The following is a 23,168-nucleotide window of genomic DNA, read 5'->3' on the forward strand; positions in this document are numbered from 1 at the left end:
CCACTGTACGATCACTGTAACATACAGGGGCAACACAAACTACCAACATGGAAAAAAGGTGAATGAATGAACCAATAATGTATAAAATGATCGAACCAACTGCAAATCATTGACTCTGTACAGTTGCTTCTTTGAATTGAAAAGTACAGATTGTAATATTGAAAGATGATGTTTGTGTGTGTGTGTTTTTGTGAGTCATTTGAGCAGCGCTGGGGGGGGGGGGGGGGGGGGGGGGGGGTCTAAATACAGATGGGAATCTCCTCTACCATCACATCCCAAAGGTGCTCTGCTGGGCTGAGACCTGGTGACTGTGGAGGCCATGTGACTAAAATGAGCTCATTGAAGAAACCAGTCTGAGCTGCGTCCTGAGGCGTTAGCAGCCGTCAAAAGATGGATACACGGTGGTCATAAAGGGATGGATGGTCAGCAGCAATACTCAGGCAGGCTGTGGTGTTTAGACGATGGTACTAAGTGGCCCCCAAGTGCCCAAGGAAATATCCCCCACACAATTACACCTCCACCAGAAGCCTGAATCATTGATACAAGACAGGATGGATCCATGCTCTCGTGTTGTTTACATCAAATTGACCATACCATCCAAATGTCGCAGGAAAAATCAAGATTCATCAGACCAGGCAACGTTTTTTTTAGTCTTCTTGTCCGGTTTTGGTGAGCCCGTGTGAACTGTAGCCACACAGTGTGGTCTTCTGCTGCCTGTAGCCCATCTGCTTCAAGGTTTCACGTGTTCAGAAGAGCATTCAGAGATGCTCTTCTGCATAACTTGGCTGCGATGACTGCTTATTTTAGTTACAGTTGTCGTCCTATCAGCTCGAAGCAGTCTGGCCATTCTCCTCTGACCTCTGGCATCAACAAGGCATTTTCTCCCAGAGAGTTGCTGCCCACTGGATATGTTCTCTCTTTTTCAGGCCTTTGGCTGTGAACCCTGAGATGGCTGTGTGGGAAAATCCCAGCAGATCAGCAGTTTGTAAAAAAGTCTGACCAGCCATGATGCCACATTCAAAGTCACTGAAATCACCTTCCTTCCACATTCTGGTGCTCAGTTTGAACTTCAGCAGGTCGTCTTGACCATGTCTACATGCCCTGAATGCAGCGAGTTGCACCCATGTGATTGGTCAACTAGATATTTGGATTAACAAGCAGTTGAACAGGTGTGGCCAATGAAGATCTTGGTGGGTTTACCTGTTTTCAGGAATCAAAAGTGGGTTTAATGCCCCAATAAATGTTGGGCTGTAACAGAAATGTGCTGCTCTTACTGTTTCTCTGTACAGCAAACAGTGAATTAGATTTACTACTACTTTAAACTACTTTAAATCATAGTTTGATGCTGAAGAAACTAAAGAAGGAAACGTGTAGTGTTCAGCAGTTAAATCTTTGAAATATTTGGATTTTTTTAAAAATAAAAATAAAGGAAATGCCATTTTTAGAACTTAAAATGGGATAAATGATTCAACTTTTATGTGTTAATGTGTGTCTGGAGGGACTACAATGCACCAACACAAACACGAGCACTACTGCAGCCCCCTCTAAAATAAAAGCGGTATTTTGGTACATTTGAGGACCAGAAAATGCAGATTATTATGTATACACTTTAGAAATGGGGTCTTTGATATTCTGAAAACAAGCATAGTTATTCCTTAGAATTTCAAAGGTTAATGATGACGTTTTTCCTTATTTCAGTCATTTTTGCTGAATTTGAATGTAGGAGGTGGCTTTTATAAACAGAAGTGTTAATTTATTCACTAGACAGGAAAATGTCCTGTTATTCAGAATTAATGAAATCATTATCTGGGAAATACCGCTCATCAAAAACAGGGAAAAAAGAGCGCGCTAAGTTTTTAAAATTTATTACGTGGTTGGATAATAGAGATCAAACGGATGCGGCTTTTATTTCACAGGGATGCGTGACCCCGGAGGCGGAAATGCAACCCGGAAGTTTTTCAAAGGTGCACAGGCAGCGAAAGGACGGGACGGTTGATACGGAAGAAGAAGTGCTGTGTTTTCAGCCCAGCTGGACCCAGTTTAAGCCCCCACTGGGGCTCAAGATGCGCTGCGAGGTTACACAGCCGGCGGAGAGCTAATCTGAAGAAACATGGAAGCGAAGTTCGGCAGCGAAGTGGCGTCGATCGTGGAAGTCGCCATCCGAGCGACTGTGTCTGTGTTCAGGGACGTGCTGGCGAAAGAGGCGCCAAACACGGAGTGGGAAGAGGCGAGGATGGGCGAGATCCAGGAGATAGAGAAGTGCCTGGTGGTGGAGATCCACAGAGTGTTCACGGAGCTCTCCGCGGAGCTGCTAGATGAGAACGAGGCTTTGCGGGCTAAGGTGGAGCAGCTGGAGGACGTGCTGCAGAGGAAAGCCGGGCAGCTGGAGCAGGAGCTGGAGGCCAGAGTGGGGCAGCTGGGCAGAGACATGAAGCAGCTGGAGAAGGAACTGAAGACCATCAGCGAGGGCCCGACTCACGTCCTGCTGCAGGACGGCTCCGTGATGGGTGAGAAGCGATCATACATCAGCCAATCAATCAATCATTCTGATTATGGCTGATTTAATCTTTGAGCTGGGGACGTTTGGGGCTCAGGCCAGCTTTAAACTCACTTTCACTAACTGAATATCTTGGCAGATTCCTTTATTCATTAGTTTTAGTGTGCTGATTGTGAAAGGGCCCATTACAGTTTACAATCTGCCAAGTGATGCCCTCAGTTTTTGTCTGACCAACAGCTGGTATGTTGGAAAACAGGAACCGGAGGGGGACACCGGTTTATCCTGTAGGGAGATATTCACTGTAAAGCTCGTCTACAAGGGCAGCTGATGGTCCCTGTTGGCTTGTCTCCAGGATCTGGACATGCAAACGTGGCAGACTTGCATGCAGCTGGAGGGCTGCACAGCAGCCACAGGGCAAGAAAGGGCAACAGAGTCAACTGCAGAAACCTCATTGTTACCTTAACTTCTTCTAGATGCAGATTCTTCAACATCTTGGCTCTAACTCAACTAAACAAATGAATTTAAATGCAAAGGAATAAATGTTTTACCCCAGTTATCATGTTTCATAAGTGTTTGGAGCCAAATCCGTAACTGACACTTAAATTCGATTAGCCAGTGCTGCTCCATTCGGACAGTGAATTCATTAAATATTGTTGTGTAACTTTGTCCTTCAATGCAGGAGGTCCTGTGCTGTCAGTTACCAGTCTGGGTGCTCCACAGTCGGCTGCAGAGGAATCAATTTCAGACTCTCTGCTGGTTTCAGCAGGATCTCCTGAAGTCGTCCACAGCTCCACGGCTGCATCAGCGACCGTCCCCAAACCTGCGGTTGCCCCGATTGTGTTTGTGGGCGGAGTCAGCTCCGCTCCCACCGTGCTGTTGGTTGGTGCCAGCCAAGTAATAGCGGAGTCCTCAACCGTCTCCGAAGCAACAGGACCCGCAGCGTTCCTACTCAAACCGGCAGCCTCGCCGGGCTCTACACCTCAAGACGTCCCCAGTCCAGACTCCAGTACCGTCAGCGGTCTCGACTCGATGCAGGAAAAGGTCAGCGGTTTCTGTTTGCCGTGTTTCTGTTTGTGTTTACTGTGATGTTAACTGGAAAAGAGATGATACTGGAGTTTGTCTGCTATATTCACAGATTCAGCATGTTAGAAAAAGCTTAGAAAATCTTTTTGTTCAAATTGAAGATAAAACTTGGACTTATTCTATTCTATCGCAGAAGTCTTTGGAAGAAGAAGCTTCAGCGAGAACTAGGAGAACAAGAAGGGCAGCTGTTAAGAGTGAAACAGGTACTGGTGTTGCTTTTCAGATGTGACCATAAACATGCCGATTTGGGAAGGAGCTGCGTAGGTGGAAATCCTCACTAATCTCTACATTTTTCCCCTTCATTTCCAGTTTCCGCTGACAACGCCGCTGAAGAGAAACAAAACAAGTTGGATGACGAGCAGGGCAGACGGCTGAGGAAGAAAGATTCACAGACAGCGAGGCGGTTCTTCTGTGAGCACTGCGACCTTGGTTTTCACTGGAAAGGTGAATTAAAGAAACACATGAAGGTCCACAAGAAGCCTTTTCCTTGTGATAAGTGTGGCAGGAGTTTCCTGGAAAAGACATCTCTGGAAAATCACCTTTTGCGCCATGAGGCGACTAAAGCCCCGCTGCCCTTCCCGTGTCCTCAGTGTAAACGATCGTACAGGAAAGAGGAGTCGCTTCAGAACCACCTCAAACGTCACCAGCGATCCAAACCTCCGAAGCCGTTCTCCTGCGATCAGTGCGGGAAAACGTTCAGAATTAAGCAGTCTCTGGAAAACCACCTCTTACGCCACGAGAAATGGAAACAGCTGCTGAAGTGCCAGCTCTGCGAGAAGACCTGCAAGACGTCGGTTCAGCTCAAGTGTCACATGGCCGTGCACTCGGAAGAAAGACCTTTCAGCTGCGCAACATGCGGGAAGGAGTTCAAGAGTAAAGACACGCTTCGCTTCCACCAGATGGTTCACACAAACACCAAAAAATATAAATGCACCATGTGTGACGAGACTTTCAAATATGCCCACTCGCTGACCGTGCACAAGAGGAAACACACGGGCGACAGTCCGTTTGTGTGTCCCGTGTGCAACAGGTCGTACCGGACCGGCACGGCGCTGAAAAGACACAGTGTGGTCCACACGGGAGAGAAGCCCTTCACCTGTCACGTATGTGGAGCGAGGTTCAGTTTGAATAACAACCTGAAAAGGCATCTTCGCATTCACACGGGAGAAAAGCCGTTCGGCTGTCAGGAGTGCGGCAAGAGCTTCTCGGACAACAACAAGCTCAAGTCCCACATGCTCATCCATGGTGCCAGAAAGCCTTTTATGTGCGACCTGTGCGGGAAGACCTTCCTCTTCAACTGCAGGCTGCAGATACATCAGAGGTATGTGCATGCCGACAGGAACGAGCAGTCGGACGGCGCACAGAATTTCTGCCAGGCTCGCCGCCAGAACAAGTCGCTGGTTAAACCATACAGCTGCAAAATATGCCTGAAAGGCTTCAGCGCCGCGTGCTCGCTCAAACTTCACGAAAAAGGCCACAGCGAGCACAAAGAGTTCAACTGTGGCATCTGCGGGAAGTCTTTCCATAACAAATACTCTTTCAGCTATCATCAGCGGAGCCACACGGGCGAGAAGCCGTTTGTTTGCGACGTGTGCGGAAAGAGGTTTTTCCACGCTGCTAGTCTGAAGCAGCACGAGCGCATTCACACAGGCGAGAAGCCGTACAAGTGTGACCAGTGCGGCAAGTCCTTCAGGACGGACGGAAACTTCTATAGGCACATGCGGATCCACACGGGGGAGAAGCCTTTTGAGTGTACGTTCTGTCACAGGAAGTTCCACCAGTCTAATCAGCTCAAGTCCCACCTGCAGATCCACACGGGCCAGAAGCTCTACTCGTGCCAGCAGTGTAACCGAGGCTTCTCCGATTCGAGGCAGCTCAAGAAGCACAGCTGTGACGCCCCGTAGGCGTTGTGACGACGCCATCACCTGGTCAGCAATAGGAATAATGAATGAAAAGGAGGCATTAGTTACCTACAGGCCCAGTGTCCTTTTTGTCTAAACTTTTGCTTACTGAACAAAGACGTTTTCACACATGAAGACCAGAGAATCCGGAATATCGTCTGAAGCTGCCCTTTCCCACATGGAGCGCTGAGCAGGAAATCATTTGAACCGGAGGCATTCGCATTTCAAGAAATGCACAGTTCAGTGAAAGTGTGGGTCCCCCCCTCAGGCAGAGCATCCCATAGACATCCATTCGCTATCTACCCTTTCTCACATGCATGCTGTCAGACATTAATAAGAGTTTAATGTCCAGACTGCATCGTGCACCTCCGTCAGTTAACCTCTTCTTCATCCACCTGGTTGTTTTTTAGGGTTAGTGGTAGGTTTGGAGATTGGTACCCAGATGCTGTGGCCAAAATGCCTGGGAGAGACTTCATATCAAACATAACATCTCTATGTTTGTATGACTTAACCCTAATCCTACCCCTAAGTAACTCTGCAGTGACCACGTGGTTTTTAAAGGTACTCACTGTTTAAAATTCTTTAAAAACCTTCTAAAATTAACTAAAGCTGTTACGGCTTCATGTCCAAGTCACCTGTGTACTGTTAGAGATCACAGCTGAAGTTAAAGTAGGGCTGCACGTACCACGAGATGATGCGATAAGTCAACCAGGCTAATTATTACGAGCGGGTTCTTCTTTACAGCGGCGGTGACCTGCGGAAGTGCAAAAAATGCAATCTGAAAACAGTCCACACACCCATTGGTTAAACGGCGCCCCCTGTAGGTGAAAGTTGGAGTTAAAATTTTCACAGGGGACCTACAAAAAGTACCTTTAAGAGGTTAACATATCAAAAAAATTCAGTGCTTGATTAACTGACGATTAAACGTTGCTGCTCTTGCTGGTCGCTGTCGGAAATGTTACAAACATTGAAACTAACTTCATATTTTACGAATGCGATGCCATTCGGGTCTGAGACAGCTCGATGTTTCAGAACCCTCGATGTCTCTCTGTGACAGCAAAGTGGAAGAAAGTCAATCCCACTAACCAGCACAGTTCTGTATAACTTCATACCACAGGAACGGTTGTGTATTCTATGTTTTGTGTCAGATTAAACTGACATCTATCCACTCGACTGCAGCGCCACGTGATCACGTTCAGCACAGGCGTGAAAGAAGCAAAGGTCCTCCTACGAGGAAGTCTTACAGCTCAGCGGCCTTCTCTTATCAGTTATTTTAAAGCTGTGATGTAAATGCAAGTGGAAAGATTCGTTAACTTATAAAATCACCAAATCTCATTTAAAAATGCTTAAAACTACACACAGTTTTACGACCTCGGTGCTCGCTCAACGGTTCAGTCCAGAGTGCCGACACGTTTCAGTCCGCGGAGCTCTGAAGAAATACACAAACACACTGTACGTGTTTGTTACGGTAATGAATGGTTGTGAACCTCTGCATCATTACAGCAACTTGATTGGCTGACATTTTCTGTTTCAGCTGCTGATTGGCTCTTTCTCCCATAGACTCATCCTTATGCAGTGTCTGTTCTAACACTGCAAACACTGTGTGTGTTTTACACAGTGCAAGGCGCCACACATTTCAGTGACAGTTAGTGAGAATAATTTGGTTAATGGTTTCAAATGGCTCTTTAATACAAGTCCAGTATCTGTAAGAACAATATTTGAGTTTCAGATTAGTCCGCTGGTCTGCTTTTGTTCCCGTTGTTAAGCTGCTGCGCTGATCTTTGCATTGCACTGAGGAGAGCTGGTGCAGTTTGCCTTATGATCCCAGTTTGTTGACAGAATGGGGAAATTTACTTTTGATTAGAGATGCACTGAAATTTTGGTGACAGTCTGGACTGTCATGTTAAAACTAACAATAGAAGTAATTTCAAATAAAATTACAGTCTTTAAACGTGGTCAGAAATAAGATCAGCCGCTGATTTACATAAATGTCATCTTATTTGCTGATATCGGCCGATACTGATCTGTGCATCCTTCCTAAGGGACGGGTACTGCTCACTCTTTAGATGTTAGAGTTAAGGGATCAATCCAAAGGTGATTTAATTGCAGTAAATATGATTTCAGCTCTTGTTTCAATAGAGGTTAGCAGCATTGTTTGTGGCATTTTTTTTTTTTTTTATGTTATGATTTTGCTTCTTTAACCTCAGCTGTTTAAAAGCCTGGTGAAACCTAAAACTGGAGATATTGAGGTGGGACACATGTTGAGATGTTTTAAAGGTGATGTAGGAGTCAGCCACTAAACCCATTTTTCTTTTGCCAGTTGATACTAAATTGGGCATTTTAATTAATTTTTATTTTGAAAGATTTCTTAAACTGTATTAAGTTTTGTGAATTCGTAAAAATCCTGTTGAATACCATTAAGATGTTATTTTCAAAATAGAAATCAAAGTGTAAAATGACTTTCTATTTCAGTTCTTTGAAATATGTGTGTATATTTTTTCTCGCTCTAAGTTCCAATTAAAGAGCATTTGCAAAGTGACTGTCATGAGTTTTATTTTGAAATCTCTACATTTGAGCTACTTTCGTTTCCGGAGTGAATGGCGCTAACGGTGAGCTGTTTATCTCCTCCGGTAACGGTCGGCTGCTGTCCGCGGAGGCAAAATGTCAGAAAACACGGTGTTTTATTCAGAAACGAAGTCCATCGTGGAGACGGTTATCAGGACCGCTGTCGATGTTACCGGAAATTCAAGAGACCAAACCGACGCAAACGAACAAAGTCTGCAACGTCAGGTGAGTCAGCGGTGAGGGACACCTGAGAGCGGCGCTTTATCGTCGCCGCGCGCCGGCTTCAGGTCGTACCCGCGCCGGAGACGCTGTGCTGGGGAGAGTGGACGGACGGAATAAAACCACGATGGAGGGCAACGACGACACGCAAAACAAAGATGGCGGACGTTCGTCACGCTGTCAAAGTTTTGTTTCTTAATAAAGGGAATATTTTAGCTGGATTATAATACTAGGTTTTATTTAGAGTTTGGTTTATATTTATAGCGCCTGTTCAGTTAACTAACAGTAATTTGGTGGGCAGACTGACGCTGTTATTTATGCTGCCCTTCGTCCTGCAGCGCTGTTATTTGTTACGGTCATCACTTCTTTTAGTAGTAAATCTGCATTTTCTACCGTCCTGTTAATTAACTGTAAGTAAGGGCGTAGGAATGAGTTTACTATTGGGGGGGACACATCAGAAACCTGACGGATCCATAAATACTCTGAGCAAAGCATAAAAAATTTTTTTCAAATGTTTCTTGGAAAAATAGAGTCGTGTAGACCCAAACATATACATATGTGTATGTTTTATAATTGTAAGACGTGGCCAAACCACCAAACAAAATGGCTTGAGTCTTTTATCCAGCATAATGATCATGTCATTCCAGGGCTGTACACTTACTTTATCAGGTGGCTGCACTGGTACTAGAAAGCTAAATGTTTCAGTAGCACAAAAATAAGTTTGTAGCGCACACAAGTGCAAAGTTTGATACGTTTTATTGGTCGAAAACATTTAATACTGGTCAAAAATGCATTTATGTAGGCTGACTGTCAATGAATTAAACAACGTTCTGACATTAAAGAAGCCTCACAGATAATGTAATGAACTAATTATTCACTTTTTAATATCAACCTCAAGTATAAAAAAAAACAGCTATTAAAATATGCCTATTCAGTTTGAAACTCTGGACAACAAGAACAAAATCTAACAAATAACAATAAATATCAATAAAAATAATAACCAACAGAAATAAATAAAAGTGAACATTTAATAGACAAGCTATGTGCCTCACTGACAGCACAGTGTGCTGTTGCACTTTACAGGCCTGCATTTAATAATTGGCCAAACAGGTGCCAAAGTATACAAAGGGTTAAAAACATTGGTCTGGGCAAAAGAGGCAAAATGTTTTCCCGCCTCTCATTTGCAGCAACAAACTGCTGGCAAATTGACTTTTTGTCCAGTAAGTCAAGTTTATCCTATATCTGAAAGTAAACTGACGACAAGCCGTTATAAACGGCCATATTCACGGTAACATTCCCGACAGACGGTTTTACCTCATTCAGAGTTTCTGACTCCTGCCGCTGCCTCCGTTCAGAGGGGGGCGGGGGGAGCGCGGTGACACGACGCTATGTTGCGCCTTCAAAATAAAAGCACGCGAGTTAAAGATTTCAAAATCAAGGATTCCTCCGCCTTGTAACTTTTGGGTGGGACGAATGCGCCTGTCTCCAATATTTTGGGGGGGGGGGGCATGTACGCCCATGACTGTAAGGTCAGTACGGTGTACACAAATATATATATATATATATATATATATATATATTAGGGGTGGGACTCGATTAAAAAAATTAATCGAATTAATTACAAGCTTTGTAATTAATTAATCGAAATTAATCGCATTTTAATCGCATTTCAATATTTGACATGATAAATATTAAGTTAAGTTTAGTTGATGAATGAATCAATATACATAAGCTTAAACTTCAAAATTTTGTTTATTTTCCCACCAGTCTACTACACAGACCAACGAAGGGTGGAAGTGCTCCTGTGATAAGCAAACTCCTGAAATTAAAGTTAAGCATCATAACTGGATAGTTTTATTCAACATTAATGTCTCACTTGTTATAGTTGGAAATTAATCATTAGCTCAGCTGTATTCCTTGATGTTGAAATATGTCCTGCTTGTTTTAAGAGCTTATTTTGAATAAAGACTTAAATTAAACCACAAAAAGGAGAAAAAGTTCGTTCTCCATTTAACCAGCTGCTTTTACACAGCTGTGCTTCGCACTCATGGTTGCTAGGCGACATGAGCTACGCAGAGATGAGGGCAGGTGATGCTGATATGAAGGCTAGCTGCTCACTTCCGGCCTTTGCGGCCTTCGTGGGCTGCAAAGGACGTGGGCCGGGTCCTTCGAAGGATGTGGCCCCTGAATTTGGACATTGTGCGTCGATATAATCTGTATGCCTGGAACTCGTGCACTGAGAAACGTTCCACGGTGCAAAGTGCGATTAAAATTTTTAATTCATCATTTTCCCCGTAATTAATTAATCGAAATTAACGCGTTAAAGTCCCACCCCTAATATATATATATATATATATATATATATATATATATATATATATATATATATATATATATATATATATATATTTTTTTTTTTTTTTTTTACTAATAACTCCTCGTAAGAGTCCTTAAATCTTGTACACGAGTAAAACTTGTGCATTAAACAAATATTAGCTAAATAACAGTACCACTGACTCGTTTCAGAATGTTTATAGATTAATTATTGATGCGTTCATGTGTGAGCATCAGAAATGTTGCAGCCATGTAAAAGTGGGGTTATTTTTCCTATTTTATGTATCAAAGGGAGTATTAGTCCATAATAATACACCACAGATTATTTAGCAACAGATACCCTCTGCTATCAAAGTCTCAACACCACATGAAGCCAGGCATTGTCAGCACCAGGAGGAACCAGGTGGGTCCTCCTGGTCTGTGGGTCTGAGGACTTCACCCTGATACCTGATGGCAGTCGATGCCTAGCCTGTGTGCCCCTGACATCGGTCACGCTGAACAACGTTAGAGGCAGCATAACGTTCTCCACGGCTTCTCCAGACCCTTTCAAGTCTGTCACATGTGCTCAGGGTGAACCTGCTCTCACCTGTGAAAAGCACAGGGTTCCAGTGGTGGACCTGCCAGTTCTGGTATTCTATGGCAAATTCCAATCAGGCTCCACGGTGCTAAGCACGAGGTGTATTGAATGTTCTGTTTACACTGACGGCCCATAGTTCCAAGCTAATCTTTGTTTCTTCTTGATTTTACTCCCAGCAGCTGGATTTTGACAGCGTTGTGGAGATGTTGGTGCGCGAGGCAGCAAGAAAAATCAACGCCGTTTTTTCCCAGCTGTCTTTGCTGCTGATCACTGAAAACAGGACTCTGAAGGCCAAAGTGGGACAGCTGGAGAGCGAGCTGAAGACAGTGACTGAAAGCTTTGAAAATGCCAGAGTGTGGAGAGAGAACGTCCTGAGCGGCTGCCCGGTCCTGTTTAAGCAGAGCGGGCAGGTCTTCACCCTGAAGCCACTGGGGAAGTTAAAAATAAGGACAGATAAACTAACAGAGGGAGGCAGCGGATCAGCAGCGGCTCCCGCTGGAATGCGGAGAATCGGCCAAACGTGTGTCCCCCCTTCTGCGGCCGCTCCTGTGGTGCAGGGTTTCACAGGACCGGTGCCTCCTGCTGCTCCTCGAGTGCAAAGAGTCAGCCAAACATCTCCCCCTGCTCCTGTTGCTGCTGCGGCGCAGTCCCTTTCCACATCATCTCCTCTTTCTGCTGCTGGGGTGGATGGTGGACGTGATCCTGGTAAATTTCCATTAAAGTTCCCAGATGATGAAAATGTGGACTTTTTCTTTTTCAGTGGTATTTCCCATGCTGCTCTTTAGACTCACCCCTGCATGCTGCAGGCATCTCTGCTAGAAAGAGAGGGGATGGCTGCTGAAACGCTGCCGCAAAGTTTACATGAAATCTTCCCAAGTTAAATATTACAGCAGGCTAAGCTGGGAGAGTCACATCTTTACTGCTCTGTGGGCCACTAATTAATCAAACCCTGCTTCAAGTTGTAAAATAAAAGCTGTGAAGTATAAAATAAAAGCTGTGAAGTATAAAATAAAAGCTGTGAAGTATAGGTAAACTGCTTCCCAGCTTTACCAGCCAGCTAGAATTTCCTCCACTTGTGACCCTGCAAAGAGATAACCAGGTGTAGGTATCAGATATAAGCCATAGTCTCACCCCCTCACTGCTCATGGCCTCCAGACTCTGCTGACCAGTATCATCATTCTACCCCGTGGAGCTCACAACCTAACACGTCATGTCCCATAAGCCTCCTTTATAATGCAGAAAACGCTCCTCCAGCAAACACAGAAATGTCCTCACAAACAATTCATAATAAATGACCTGGGATATCTGATGAAGCAGCTGATTTCAGCCACGATTAACGTCTCTGTTTTTATCCCCTGCTGCTGATTCTCATTCAGGAGGTGGAGAGGTGACGGAGGAGGCGGTTTCTTTACCAGACGATGGACCGGGTGAGAATTTAAATGGTAAATATAGAAGTCATTTACAGTGAGACAGGGTGAAATTATTTCTGTTCATACCTGCTGAATTAGTGGAGGTGAAGCCTAACAGGACCTTTGTCAAAGCAGAAACACACAATCCAGCAGGGTTATATTAAAACCATTCATCCTCCTCTGAGGGGGCCACCCATGGAGGCCAGAGCTGTTTCTGTGCCCAGAGTCTGCTCATTGGCTTGTCAGTCACGAGACTTTGGCTGCAGTGGTTTCATATGTAACATCTGTAGTTTTTCTCTCTGAATCATCTGTGCTAACTTTGACCTTCTGTTCAGGTGCTGCAGCAGGTCGCCCCTCAGAGGACACAGCTGAGCCCGAATACACCGAAAGCCAAAAGAGGCTGGAGGCCGAGGTGCTGAAGAAAGGGAGGGTGTTTGTGTGCGACATCTGTAACAAGACTTTTAACCGGCTCTTCCACCTCATGAAGCACATGAACACCCACAAAGAGCAGCGGCCTTTCGCCTGCGACCAGTGCCCGAGAAAGTTCAGGAACGCGGCGACTTTTGAGCACCACCTGCTGCGGCACGAAGAGAAGAAGTACGCCAGCTACGAGTGCGAGCTCTGCCAGAAGAAGTTCAAAACTAAAATGGGGCTGAAGACGCACCAGGTGGTGCACACGAACGAAAGGCCGTTCACCTGCTCCACCTGCGGGAAAGGCTTCAAAACCAAATACAGCCTGAGGTCTCACCAGCTCGTGCACACGGTCGAGAAGCCGCACAAGTGCTCCGAGTGCGGGGAGAGCTTCAAACACGCCTTCACCCTTCAGTGCCACAGAAGCACCCACACCGGGGAGCACCCGTACAAATGCACGGTGTGTGGCAAAGTTTTTATAAAGAGGCGATCGCTCAGGACGCACCAGTCGGTCCACAGAGGGAAGATGTTCACCTGCGAGACGTGCGGCGCGGGCTTCACTCTGCCTCAAAACCTGAAGAGACACATGCACATCCACACGGGCGTGAGGCCGTTCAAATGTCAGGTGTGCGGGAAGGGCTTCATTCAGGCCAACAAGCTGAAAGCACACATGCTTCTTCATGGAGCGTCAAAGCCGTACATGTGCGACCTGTGCGGGAAGACTTTTCTGTACAACTGCCACCTGAAGAGACACCAGAACGTAACTCACGACGAGAAGCATGGGCAGGTCATGAGGAGGCGGTCTCGGGAGCGAGGCCGGCGCAGAGTTATCTACCGGCGGGACAGGACAATAGTGGACGTGACGCAGTTCAGCTGCGGCACCTGTCACAAGGGCTTCGACACGGCTTGTTCGCTGAAGAGGCACGAGCTGATCCACACGGGTCACATGCAGTACCGCTGCGACACGTGCGGGAAGTCCTTCTTCTACAAAGCCACTTACGACTACCACCAGCGGGTCCACTCCGGAGAGAAGCCCTTCGGTTGCGATGTGTGCGGGAAGAGGTTCATCATCCGTCAGGCGCTCAAGACCCACAAGCTGCAGCACTCCGGAGAGAAACCGCACAAATGCGAGCAGTGCGGCAAGGCCTTCCGCATGTACACCAACTACCAGAGACACCAGCTGATCCACACGGGAGAGAAGCCGTACGAGTGCGAGGTCTGCGGCCTGAGGTTCAGGCAGCTCGGGCACGTCAAGTTTCACATGCAGACCCACACGGGAGAACGACCGTACTCGTGCAGCAGCTGCGGACTCGGATTCTCAGACTCGAGGCTCCTCAAGAAACACAGCTGCAGCGAAAACTACCAGAAGATGCCGGGGCACGCACTCGCAGCATCCTGATGGCGAGGACTCAGAATTCCTCGCTTCCCACTCAGTGTTCATGGAGCCAGCTGCTGGAAAAGGCTGGGCCGTTTTTATCTTTATGTTTTCAGGTTCCAAAGATTGCTTAAAAAAAAGTGATGAAAAACTTTTACTGCTTTTGCATTTATTTCCCCACAAATGTTTTTTTTCTTGCTATAAATCAGTCGCAGCCCTTTCTGTCACACGGTGAGCTTTCGCCCCGCCCTGAAAGCCTAAACTCACTCACTGTTCAGTTCAGCTCGAGCTCAGATGAGTAACAGAGTCTTCAGTAAATGAGGTCTGTCTGGAGGATCAAACTGCAGGTTCCTGTAGTTGAACCTGTAAAATGATTGTATCAGCTGCCTGTAGCTGCCTTTGTCTCCACGTTGCTTTCAGCGGCTCACGTTGTGGTAGCCGTGCAGGTGAGTCTGCTGCTCTCTTCACCTTCATCTGTCCTCGAAGACTTTCTGCAGTGGAATCGGGCCCGCAGGGACCAGACTAGATGGGCTTTGCAGTCAGAAACACTCCCTCAGTGAGTTCCCTTTCGGACACCCTTATCTCTTTCATAATCTTGCTTTTCCTTATTTGTTTTTTATTTGAATTATATTCAGTGTAGAAAAACACTCACAGATGAGTACAGTTGTTGGAGCGGGCCGTCTGCTAATCAGGTCAGATACTCCAGTCTGCACATCCAAGTATCCTTGGTACTGAACCCCAGTTACCCCTGAATGAGTGTGTCTGCGTAAATGTTGAGCACAGAAAAAGGAACTTGTGTGAATGCGTTTGTGTGAAAGTGTTTTGAGTGCTCAATTAGAGTAAAAAGGTGCTGTAAGTATCAGTCCAGTTACCATACCAGCCTGTAAGAGCACCTTAATGCTAACCAGGACAAAGAAATAGTTTGCAGGCTTGCAGAGATCTCTCAGCATGACTTAAAATGTGAAAACTGTGTATTTATACAGTATAATATACAGTATACATTCTCAACTCGGTGTCAAGTTGATACTTCCGGTGAGGCCTTTCACAATCAAACTTAATGGTAAAATAATAGCGCGGATAAATTACTTTATATCCCCCCAAATAAAATAATTCCCTATAAAATCCGAAAATTTGTGTCTAAATATTGTCAGCCATCCAAACTTTGTGTGGCACCTTTTATGCACGTTACCGAGTTCAAAGTTGACACGCTAAGACAAAAAAGAATTTACAGTAATAAATGACCCCATCAATAAAGATTAGGAAGTAACCTTTCAAACATTGTGTGCTTTTATTCTGGAAAACCTGAACCAGGAAGCAGAGCGTGGATTTGTGTTGTGAGTGGTCGGCATGAGTTTGTTGGGGGTTTTCAGCACAGTAACACTGCGCAGAGCAGCAGTTGGTTTCCTGATGGGGTTGTAGATGCGGAGTAAACACGCTCGTCTGTCGGGATGGCGGATCTGGAGGCGCGGGTCTGCGCCGTTTTGGAGGTGATGGTGAACGCGGCGGTGTCAGAGATGACCAAAGTCATCGGCGGCTCCGACCCCGTGCGTCCACAGGCGGCTTCATGTGCGGCTGAAGACGCGCACGGGTCCGCGGAGGATAAGGTACATGCGGCAGTGCTGGTGGCAGTTATCCGGCCGGTCCCGGCTTCTCTACTGCGCGTCCCCGCCACTGTCGTCCGGACAACCGGACGAGCATAGAACTAGAACCGCTAGCTGTTAGCTCCGGTTAGCTTTGAATGAGCAGAGGTGCGGCGCTCCGGGACTGGATGTTTCTGCTGTTCGGGTTAAACTGCGTGTAAAGATGAGGGTCTGGGACAGGAAGGCAGAGCAACAGGCTGGAAGAAACCCTCTCTGGGCGCCATTTTGTGCCGGGCAGCAGGCCCGGGCCTGTCTATCTGTTGTATGTCTAGAGGCGCCTCAGCTACAGGTCTCCGCTGAGCCCAGGATCGATCCATCAGCTGATATCTGATCAATAGCAGGCTCAGCTGTGGTCATAATCACAGTGAAATAATGTTAGAGCTGATTATTAGTCATGTAGTGAGCCCACATCGATCCTTTCCTTTCTTTAATGTGTAAAACACTGAAACTGTGAGTTGTTACCTTTGAGAGAGAATATTGGAGATCTTTTTTTTTTGTCCCGCCGTTCTTAATTTTGGAATTATATAAAATGGGAAAGCAAGCGTCCTTTGTCCCTTATTATAAGATATGAGATCAGAAATAGAAAAATTAGAGGTGTTATTAGTCCTAATTTGGCCTCTTAGTGATATCATGTTGCCCTGTTGCATCTTTTTTGATTATTTGATTTGATTAGTCACTTTAATTTAAAGGAAAAGTTTGATGAGTTGCATCATCTTCAAACTTTATTGTATTACTGAACACTGCTATCTCAGATGTTCGGATTATATATCAAATTGGAATATTTAAACGTTCCAGAATGAGTGTGATTCATCCCTGTCCGTATTAGGCCGATAATAATACAGATAACCTGGATCATTATCTGCCGGTGGCCTGTGCTCGTCCCTTCAGGTGATCCAGCTGAGCGTCTTCATGTCATCTCTGGCTCAAGAAGCCGTGGAGAAGATCTGCCAGCTCTTCCACGACTGTTCGTCTGTGCTGCAGCTCGAGGTACACGCCTGCTGTGCTTTCATATCTCCGAGTCAGTTTTCCCACAGCCGTGACACAAAGCCTAAATTTGACTTTGTTTTGTAGGTGAGGCAGGGTGTGGCTGCGATCGAGGAGCTGAAGAGGAAACTGGAGGTGGCGGAGACGGAGCTGAAGCTGGCGCTGGAGGGCAGCGGAGGTCAGAAGGAGGCGGAGGAGCTGACGGAAGGAGGCGGCGGGCAGAAGGAGGGGGGGAGCAGCAGAGGAGACACGGAGGTCGTTCAGATTGAGCAGCGCCCGGGGAGGAAGACTCGCAGAGGTGAGCTTTACTTATTGCAGATACTAATGTAGGAAAATCAAATATATTGTTCACATTTTCAAACTCAAATTTCGTGACTGGAAGCAAAATCATTTTTTCTTTTATTTTTTCCCCTGTTTGTGTCTTTTGTTATGTGCAGTCTCTGGATTATTACTTTAAAATCTCATTTTTAGCCTTTCAGGTCACTCTGCTTATTTTCAGCAGGTTAACGTGTGATGATGGTTAATATGAGGTGGCTGCAGAAGTGAGCACAAACTGTTTCTGATAAACTCTTTATTGTTGTGTCTTTTTTTCCTTGTTGTTTCTCTGTAGGTGCAGCGAGTGGCGATGCTGGAGTGAAGAGATCGCCTATAATTCATCTGTGGAAAGGAAGAACATACGATGTAAAGGCTTGTGTTTTCCAGCCTCGTGTTCCCATTTCTGTCTCTCATCCTCGCGCTACTTTAACACTTTTATTCATTAATTCCAAACTGTGTAACAGAACCAGGCTGGGGGGGGGCAGTCAGGGACCAGTTGGGGCTGAGAGGGGAGAGAGAGACATGTCAAGAGACATGCTGTGGAAGAGAGCCAGGGATTAATAATCACTAATGATTAAATGTAGAGTGTATTATACAGAGTGAGCAGGGTGGACAGGATTAGAAATGAGTCCATCAGAGGGACAGCTAGGATGAGTGATTTGGAGACAGAGTTAGAGAGAGATGAGGCTGAGATGGTTTGGACATGTGCAGAGGAGGGATGGTGAAGATGGAGCTGCCAGGCCGGAGGAAAAGAGGAAGACCACAGAGGAGGTTTATGGATACAGTGAAGGAGGACATGCAGAGGGTGATGGAGATAGGGTGAGATGGAGGCAGATGATCTGCTGAGGTGCCCCTTACAGAGGAAGATGATAATGGGTCGACTTTAATTGTGGCAAAAAGACCCAAACCAGGTTAAAACGATGTAAGGATGTGCCCGTGTGTTTGTTTCTTCTAGTCTTCTGCCTGTTGTCTGTGTACTGACTTTAATTGGTCCTTATTCTTCCTTCCTGTCAGGACAGCATCCAGCCTGTTATAATAAAAGAAGAAGGATTTGAGTGCTCAGCTGATCACATGTCTCCAGATTCGGGTCAGTGCAGAAATGAGTTCTGGCAGGATGACGATGACCCCGACTACCAGGTCGGATTCATAAATGTCTTTCTTTTTTATTTGTTCCTTTGTTATTATTATATTAATGTTTTTTTCCCGTTAGGTGGAACCAGATGATCCAGATGATGGTGACCCAGGATACACCACCAGGTCCAAATGCGCTGTGAAGCCCAAGTCTCATCAAGCTCAAGCAAAGAAGGAGAGCCAGCCTCTGAGCTGTAAACACTGCAGGAAGACCTTCACCAAGCTGCTGCAGCTCAAAGCCCACCAGGCCGTCCACGGGGCCAACGCAGAGAAGCCCTTCCGGTGCTCTGAGTGCGGCCGAGGCTTTTCGTTCCAGCGAAGCCTCGGCGCTCACATGTTACTGCACACAGGTGAGCAGGGACAGCCCGCCTCTCTCTCTTCGCAAACATTTTTTTTTTTTTTTTTTAATTATTTATTGATAACAGCTGGTTCAAAATCTCTGCACATCTGAATGAACAGCAGGTGTGTTGGAGGAAAAATGTTTGTTGAAATGATTTATTGGTAAAACAAAGCTAAACTTTGTTAAAACTTTGATCGTTTCGCTAAACCTGCTCGGTGGTAGCCGGAGACCCAGCTCTCGTTACCAGTGATGGTTCTGTTTGCTCGTGGTGACGGATCGCGCAGTGTCAGCGGTCAGATCGGGGCTTCATTTTGGTGCTCTAAAAACAGCAGCTGTCCTGGAAGCCATCTGGACACGCCTGAGGGAATATCATCATGTAGGTTCTCGCACATCCGGAGCAACGTTGTGGGGCAGGTTTGTCAGAGAAACTCAGGAGAATTTTCTCCAAGCGTGACGTCCCAGTTTACCTCACACCTCAGCCGCACTCCGAGACAACAACTGAGTCATCCTGAGCGTCCCAAACACACACTAACCAACACAGTGTACGCTGTGCAGTGCAGTGAGGCGTGCTCGGACCTCTGCAAACACACAACTTAGAAGGAGCCACCTCGACAGGACCAGGCTCAGCTGTAAAGCTGCACCTAAAGGTCAAAGGTCACTCTTTGAGGATGCCAGTGTTCACATTTTGGACCGGGAAGACCGATGGTTTGAAAGAGGAGTAAAAGACGCGTGAACGACACTAACCGTCCCCCGTCTACAGCGCAGTCCTGAGCTCCCTCCCCAGGCGCCTCGACCCCCCACTCACACTTTTCTTCAGGTCACATGATAGGGTGGGGGATGTCCCACAGTGGTTTCACCCGAAACCCCCGATTGTAATGACTCACACCTTCTGTCACACTTTGGCTCATGTGATTATTCACATGATCGATAGCAGGTAAACAGTCACCCCTGGGGGGGAAAACCCCCACTAGGGTTTAAGTACCCGGGACTCTCCACCATTTGACTTTAGACCTGAAGGAGCCTTTCGACTGAGAGGTGAAACGTCTTCAAGAAGCTTGAAGAAGTCGAGCTGCAGAGACCAGAGAAAATGACCGAGAGGTCAGGAGACCGATGAAACTCATTCAGTAAACTGCTGAACTAGGAGAGGTCGTGAAGGTCATGTGAGCTGCAAAATTGTAGCTCTTTGTTGGTGAATGTAACCAAGTTTACACTGAGGTAAGGGATGCTCTTTAACTTACAGTGATTCCTGTTCTGTTTTACATACAGGTGAGAGGCCACACACCTGTGACATTTGTGGGAAAGGTTTCACCCTGAAGCAGCTCCTGAGGAACCACCAGCGTCTCCATGCCGACGTGCGGCCGTACCGCTGCGAGCAGTGTGGGAAGAGCTTTTACCGGGCGCACGGCCTGAAAATGCACCAGATGGTCCACACCGGGGAGCGCGCCTATAACTGCCAGTACTGCAACAAGCGCTTCACAATACAAGGAAACCTGCAGCGGCACCTGCGCATACACACCGGCGAAAAGCCGTTCAGGTGCAAGACCTGCGGCAAAAGCTTCAACCAGGCCGACACTCTGAAGGGCCACCAGCGCATTCACACCGGTGAGCGCCCCTTCAGCTGCGACACCTGCGGCAAGCGCTTCATCCAGAAGAGTGCGCTGAAGATGCACCAGAAGACCTCTCACTTAGACGAGAAGTCGCTGGCCTGCGTTGCATGCGGCACCACGGTGGCCTGCGTCGACTCGCTGCGCAAACACCTCCAGACGCACGCGGCGACCATCCCGTGCGCCTGCGTGCTCTGCGGCCAGCGGCTCAGCTCCATCACCGAACTACGCTCGCACCAGCAGCATCACACGGTGGACAGGCCTCACAGCTGTGGGCTCTGCGGCAAGAGTTTCAAGTCATCCAGTTACCTGAAGATTCACCTGAAAACACACAGCGGGGAGAAGCCGTTCTCCTGCGACATCTGCGGTCGCATGTTTACACAGCAAAGCAGCCTTAAGTCACATCAGGTGAGTCTGCTTTCGGCAGAGCAGATCCAAGGTGTTGTTGGCTGTTGGCTCTGTGGCTTATGTGCAGGTCTCCTGAGGTGCAGTCACGGTCTGCTATCTCAGGCGTCCTGTGGTGGAGGCTGCCGCCCGCAGTTTGCCCCTCACGCAATGTGGTCAAACACACCCACCTCTTTTTCCCCTTTGCACTTCCTTGTTTTTCATTTATATTTAACCTCCTGAGACCTGAACTCCTGTTTGCGGTGTATTTTTAATATCTCCTAAATATTTCTGATTAGACAGACCTGATATGTATAAAAACCAAGCTTCCTCTTCAAACAGGAAGTTGTATTTTGAGCACTTTTGCACTATTGAGCAGAATGAAGTATCAGGTGCAGCAAAGCCAAATGTGATGTCCCCACATGTGGACGCAGGGTTTTTAAATAAGAACATTGGAAGTTATGAAAGATGATAAAAACATTTCTTGGCTTACTTTTTTTAGTACCAGAGAACTCGCTCTGGCCCAGAAATCAAACTGTGATTAGAGCCACGGATTGGGACGATTGCTGCACCTCACAGTAACCCAGTAAAGGGGTGGATGATTAAGATTAAGCAGTACTTATCTGGCCTCAGATTAATTCCATGTGCTTGTGTGTGAGTGTGAGTACACTTCCTGTAGATGTGCTGCAGTTTGTGTAAAAAAAGCAAAGTCATTCCTAAATATACAGGATTTGTTAAGACATCGTTGCAGGTCGAGCTCCACCTGCTGCAGCAGGATGCTGATGCAGTGGGAGGAGCCAGGGTGGTCATTTAGTAAAGGTTTCAAATTACAGATGTTCTCTTAACGTTCTCCGCCTCAGGTGGTCCACACCGGTGAGAAACCGTTCAGCTGCGCCACCTGCGGGAAATGCTTTAGCAACACCGGCAACTTGAACCGACACCAGCGCATCCACACCGGCGAGAAGCCTTTCAGCTGTGACACGTGTGGGCGGAGCTTCAACCAGGGCAACAGCCTGAAGGCTCACCAGCAGATTCACACCGGGGAGAAACAGTTCATGTGTGACAAGTGCGGGAAGAGTTTCTCCTACCTGAGGAACCTGAAGGACCACAAGTGCTTTTACATCTGAAGCTGATCTGTGATTTGGTGATTATAACGTTGGCTTTCAGGTAGATGCAGGGTGGGATTCGTGATAGTGTAAAAACAGTGTGAAGACGGTTACAGCACGTGTCTGTAAGGTAGAGGGGGAGAGTTTTAGCTCTTTATGTGAATGCATGTATGAGCAGAACCAAGTAAAGTGTGGGGTCAAAGTTATCTTCAGCTTTTTGCCTTTTTAACTTGATGTAAATGAAAACTCGAGAATTTTTAACCACAGTTGGCGTTAAGGAGTCCAGGAAACAGCTGATCCTTATTAAAGACCAGCTGTTTTGCAGCTGATGGATCATCGTTTTTACCCTTTGGTGGTGATTTTTTGTTACAATGAAACACTCGCAGATGTTCCCCGAGAGCTCCAGCTCGGTGTAACGTTTCGAGCTCTTTGCCAGTGCGACAGCGGTTGTGACTTTTCTTACCATCCGAGTATTTCCTGTCAGAATTTGTACCGACTCACCAGGAGCGCTGGCGATGAGGATGCTGTGTTCACACTGCATCTCATTCAGTGCAGCCGCTTTGCTCTGTGGAAGCACTCGTACAGTTTATTCTTCCACTGTTCGCTGGACGTATGAGCGGCTCCTGCGTTCAGGTTTTAGCTTCCACAGACAGGATTGTTTTTGCATCTGCAGTCATCATTGGCTCTGTTTTTGGGCGTCCTGCCTTTCCTCATGTACACATGGAAAGCCTACAGCTCGACTCCGAGGCCTGTTAGGAACAATGCTGTGCTCATTATAGCGTTAGTCTGTGGGCAGCTGTTAAATTACGTTCCTCATCTGGGCTGTAAAACCGGGATGTCTGAGCTCATACGTCGCCCTTTTTCAGAATTTTAAACACTGAGGCTGATATTTACAACGGTGCAACTCAAAGAGTGTCTTTTTACTTCAGACATCTCCAGTGATGATGGTTATTACATAAATGCCTTGTATGCACACAAAGAACCGGTGTGCTGAGAACATAACGTACTCAAACTGTTATTTTGTAAAAATGTTTCATCTGTAACTTCTCTTGTGGAGAGGATATTTATCTCAACTTTGTGACTGAGTTCAGTTCATAAACACTGAAATGTAAACATGTTTCCTTTTTTGTCTTTGATCATGTTTAAATGTTTCTTTTTACACTTTCACAGGAGCATGTGCATCACTTTCACAGCCTGACACAAAGATTTTCAGTTCATCCTGTTATGGTGAGGCTTTATTTGGTTTCAGTTACATTTTTGCATATCTGCATTATTTTGTAACAGCAGTGGGGG

General features: G+C 46.4%; 3 protein-coding genes across 6 annotated transcripts; all 3 read left to right on the forward strand.

Moving 5' to 3' along the window:
- Nucleotides 1–1,068: 1,068 nt before the first annotated feature.
- Nucleotides 1,069–7,952, forward strand: LOC115791252 (oocyte zinc finger protein XlCOF6-like). The gene is made up of 5 exons (XM_030745420.1): nt 1,069–1,169; nt 1,917–2,507; nt 3,177–3,538; nt 3,714–3,783; nt 3,890–7,952. The coding sequence occupies exons 2-5, from the start codon at nt 2,111–2,113 to the stop codon at nt 5,482–5,484; spliced, it is 2,424 nt and encodes an 807-aa protein (XP_030601280.1). The 5' UTR covers nt 1,069–1,169; nt 1,917–2,110; the 3' UTR covers nt 5,485–7,952.
- Nucleotides 7,953–8,078: 126 nt separating this feature from the next.
- LOC115790962 (zinc finger protein 2 homolog) lies at nt 8,079–14,423 on the forward strand. Of its 3 annotated transcripts, none has more exons than XM_030745001.1 (4): nt 8,079–8,271; nt 11,353–11,881; nt 12,553–12,618; nt 12,921–14,423. In XM_030745001.1, the coding sequence occupies exons 1-4, from the start codon at nt 8,143–8,145 to the stop codon at nt 14,393–14,395; spliced, it is 2,199 nt and encodes a 732-aa protein (XP_030600861.1). In that variant the 5' UTR covers nt 8,079–8,142; the 3' UTR covers nt 14,396–14,423. The 3 variants fall into 3 exon arrangements, with proteins under 3 accessions (XP_030600861.1, XP_030600864.1, XP_030600863.1); XM_030745004.1 differs by having other exon boundaries at nt 12,553–12,603; XM_030745003.1 differs by having other exon boundaries at nt 11,356–11,881.
- Nucleotides 14,424–14,825: 402 nt separating this feature from the next.
- Nucleotides 14,826–22,995, forward strand: LOC115790963 (gastrula zinc finger protein XlCGF26.1-like). 2 transcript variants are annotated; one of them, XM_030745006.1, is made up of 8 exons: nt 14,826–14,927; nt 16,900–16,998; nt 17,083–17,293; nt 17,606–17,676; nt 18,325–18,447; nt 18,521–18,791; nt 20,048–20,793; nt 21,630–22,995. In XM_030745006.1, exons 1-8 carry the CDS (start codon nt 14,898–14,900, stop codon nt 21,894–21,896), a joined length of 1,818 nt encoding a protein of 605 aa, XP_030600866.1. In that variant the 5' UTR covers nt 14,826–14,897; the 3' UTR covers nt 21,897–22,995. The 2 variants fall into 2 exon arrangements, with proteins under 2 accessions (XP_030600866.1, XP_030600865.1); XM_030745005.1 differs by lacking the exon at nt 14,826–14,927 and adding an exon at nt 14,936–15,975.
- The last annotated feature ends 173 nt before the right edge of the window (nt 22,996–23,168 follow it).

The sequence above is a fragment of the Archocentrus centrarchus genome, chromosome 13 (assembly GCF_007364275.1).
Source record: "Archocentrus centrarchus isolate MPI-CPG fArcCen1 chromosome 13, fArcCen1, whole genome shotgun sequence".
Classification (NCBI taxonomy): Eukaryota; Metazoa; Chordata; class Actinopteri; order Cichliformes; family Cichlidae; genus Archocentrus; species Archocentrus centrarchus.

What these genes read in the sequence shown, in the direction of transcription:
- LOC115790962 (XM_030745001.1), top strand. Translation starts at nt 8,143, where the DNA reads ATGTCAGAAAACACGGTGTTTTATTCAGAAACGAAGTCCATCGTGGAG. An exon ending in GGATGGTGGACGTGATCCTG is followed by an intron (nt 11,882 to 12,552) that starts GTAAATTTCCAT and finishes ATTCTCATTCAG; the next exon opens with GAGGTGGAGAGGTGACGGAG. An exon ending in ACCGGGTGAGAATTTAAATG is followed by an intron (nt 12,619 to 12,920) that starts GTAAATATAGAA and finishes CCTTCTGTTCAG; the next exon opens with GTGCTGCAGCAGGTCGCCCC.
- LOC115790963 (XM_030745005.1), top strand. Translation starts at nt 15,820, where the DNA reads ATGGCGGATCTGGAGGCGCGGGTCTGCGCCGTTTTGGAGGTGATGGTG. An exon ending in CGTCTGTGCTGCAGCTCGAG is followed by an intron (nt 16,999 to 17,082) that starts GTACACGCCTGC and finishes TTTGTTTTGTAG; the next exon opens with GTGAGGCAGGGTGTGGCTGC. An exon ending in TCACATGTTACTGCACACAG is followed by an intron (nt 18,792 to 20,047) that starts GTGAGCAGGGAC and finishes TTTTACATACAG; the next exon opens with GTGAGAGGCCACACACCTGT.
- LOC115791252 (XM_030745420.1), top strand. Translation starts at nt 2,111, where the DNA reads ATGGAAGCGAAGTTCGGCAGCGAAGTGGCGTCGATCGTGGAAGTCGCC. An exon ending in GCAGGACGGCTCCGTGATGG is followed by an intron (nt 2,508 to 3,176) that starts GTGAGAAGCGAT and finishes CCTTCAATGCAG; the next exon opens with GAGGTCCTGTGCTGTCAGTT. An exon ending in TCGACTCGATGCAGGAAAAG is followed by an intron (nt 3,539 to 3,713) that starts GTCAGCGGTTTC and finishes ATTCTATCGCAG; the next exon opens with AAGTCTTTGGAAGAAGAAGC.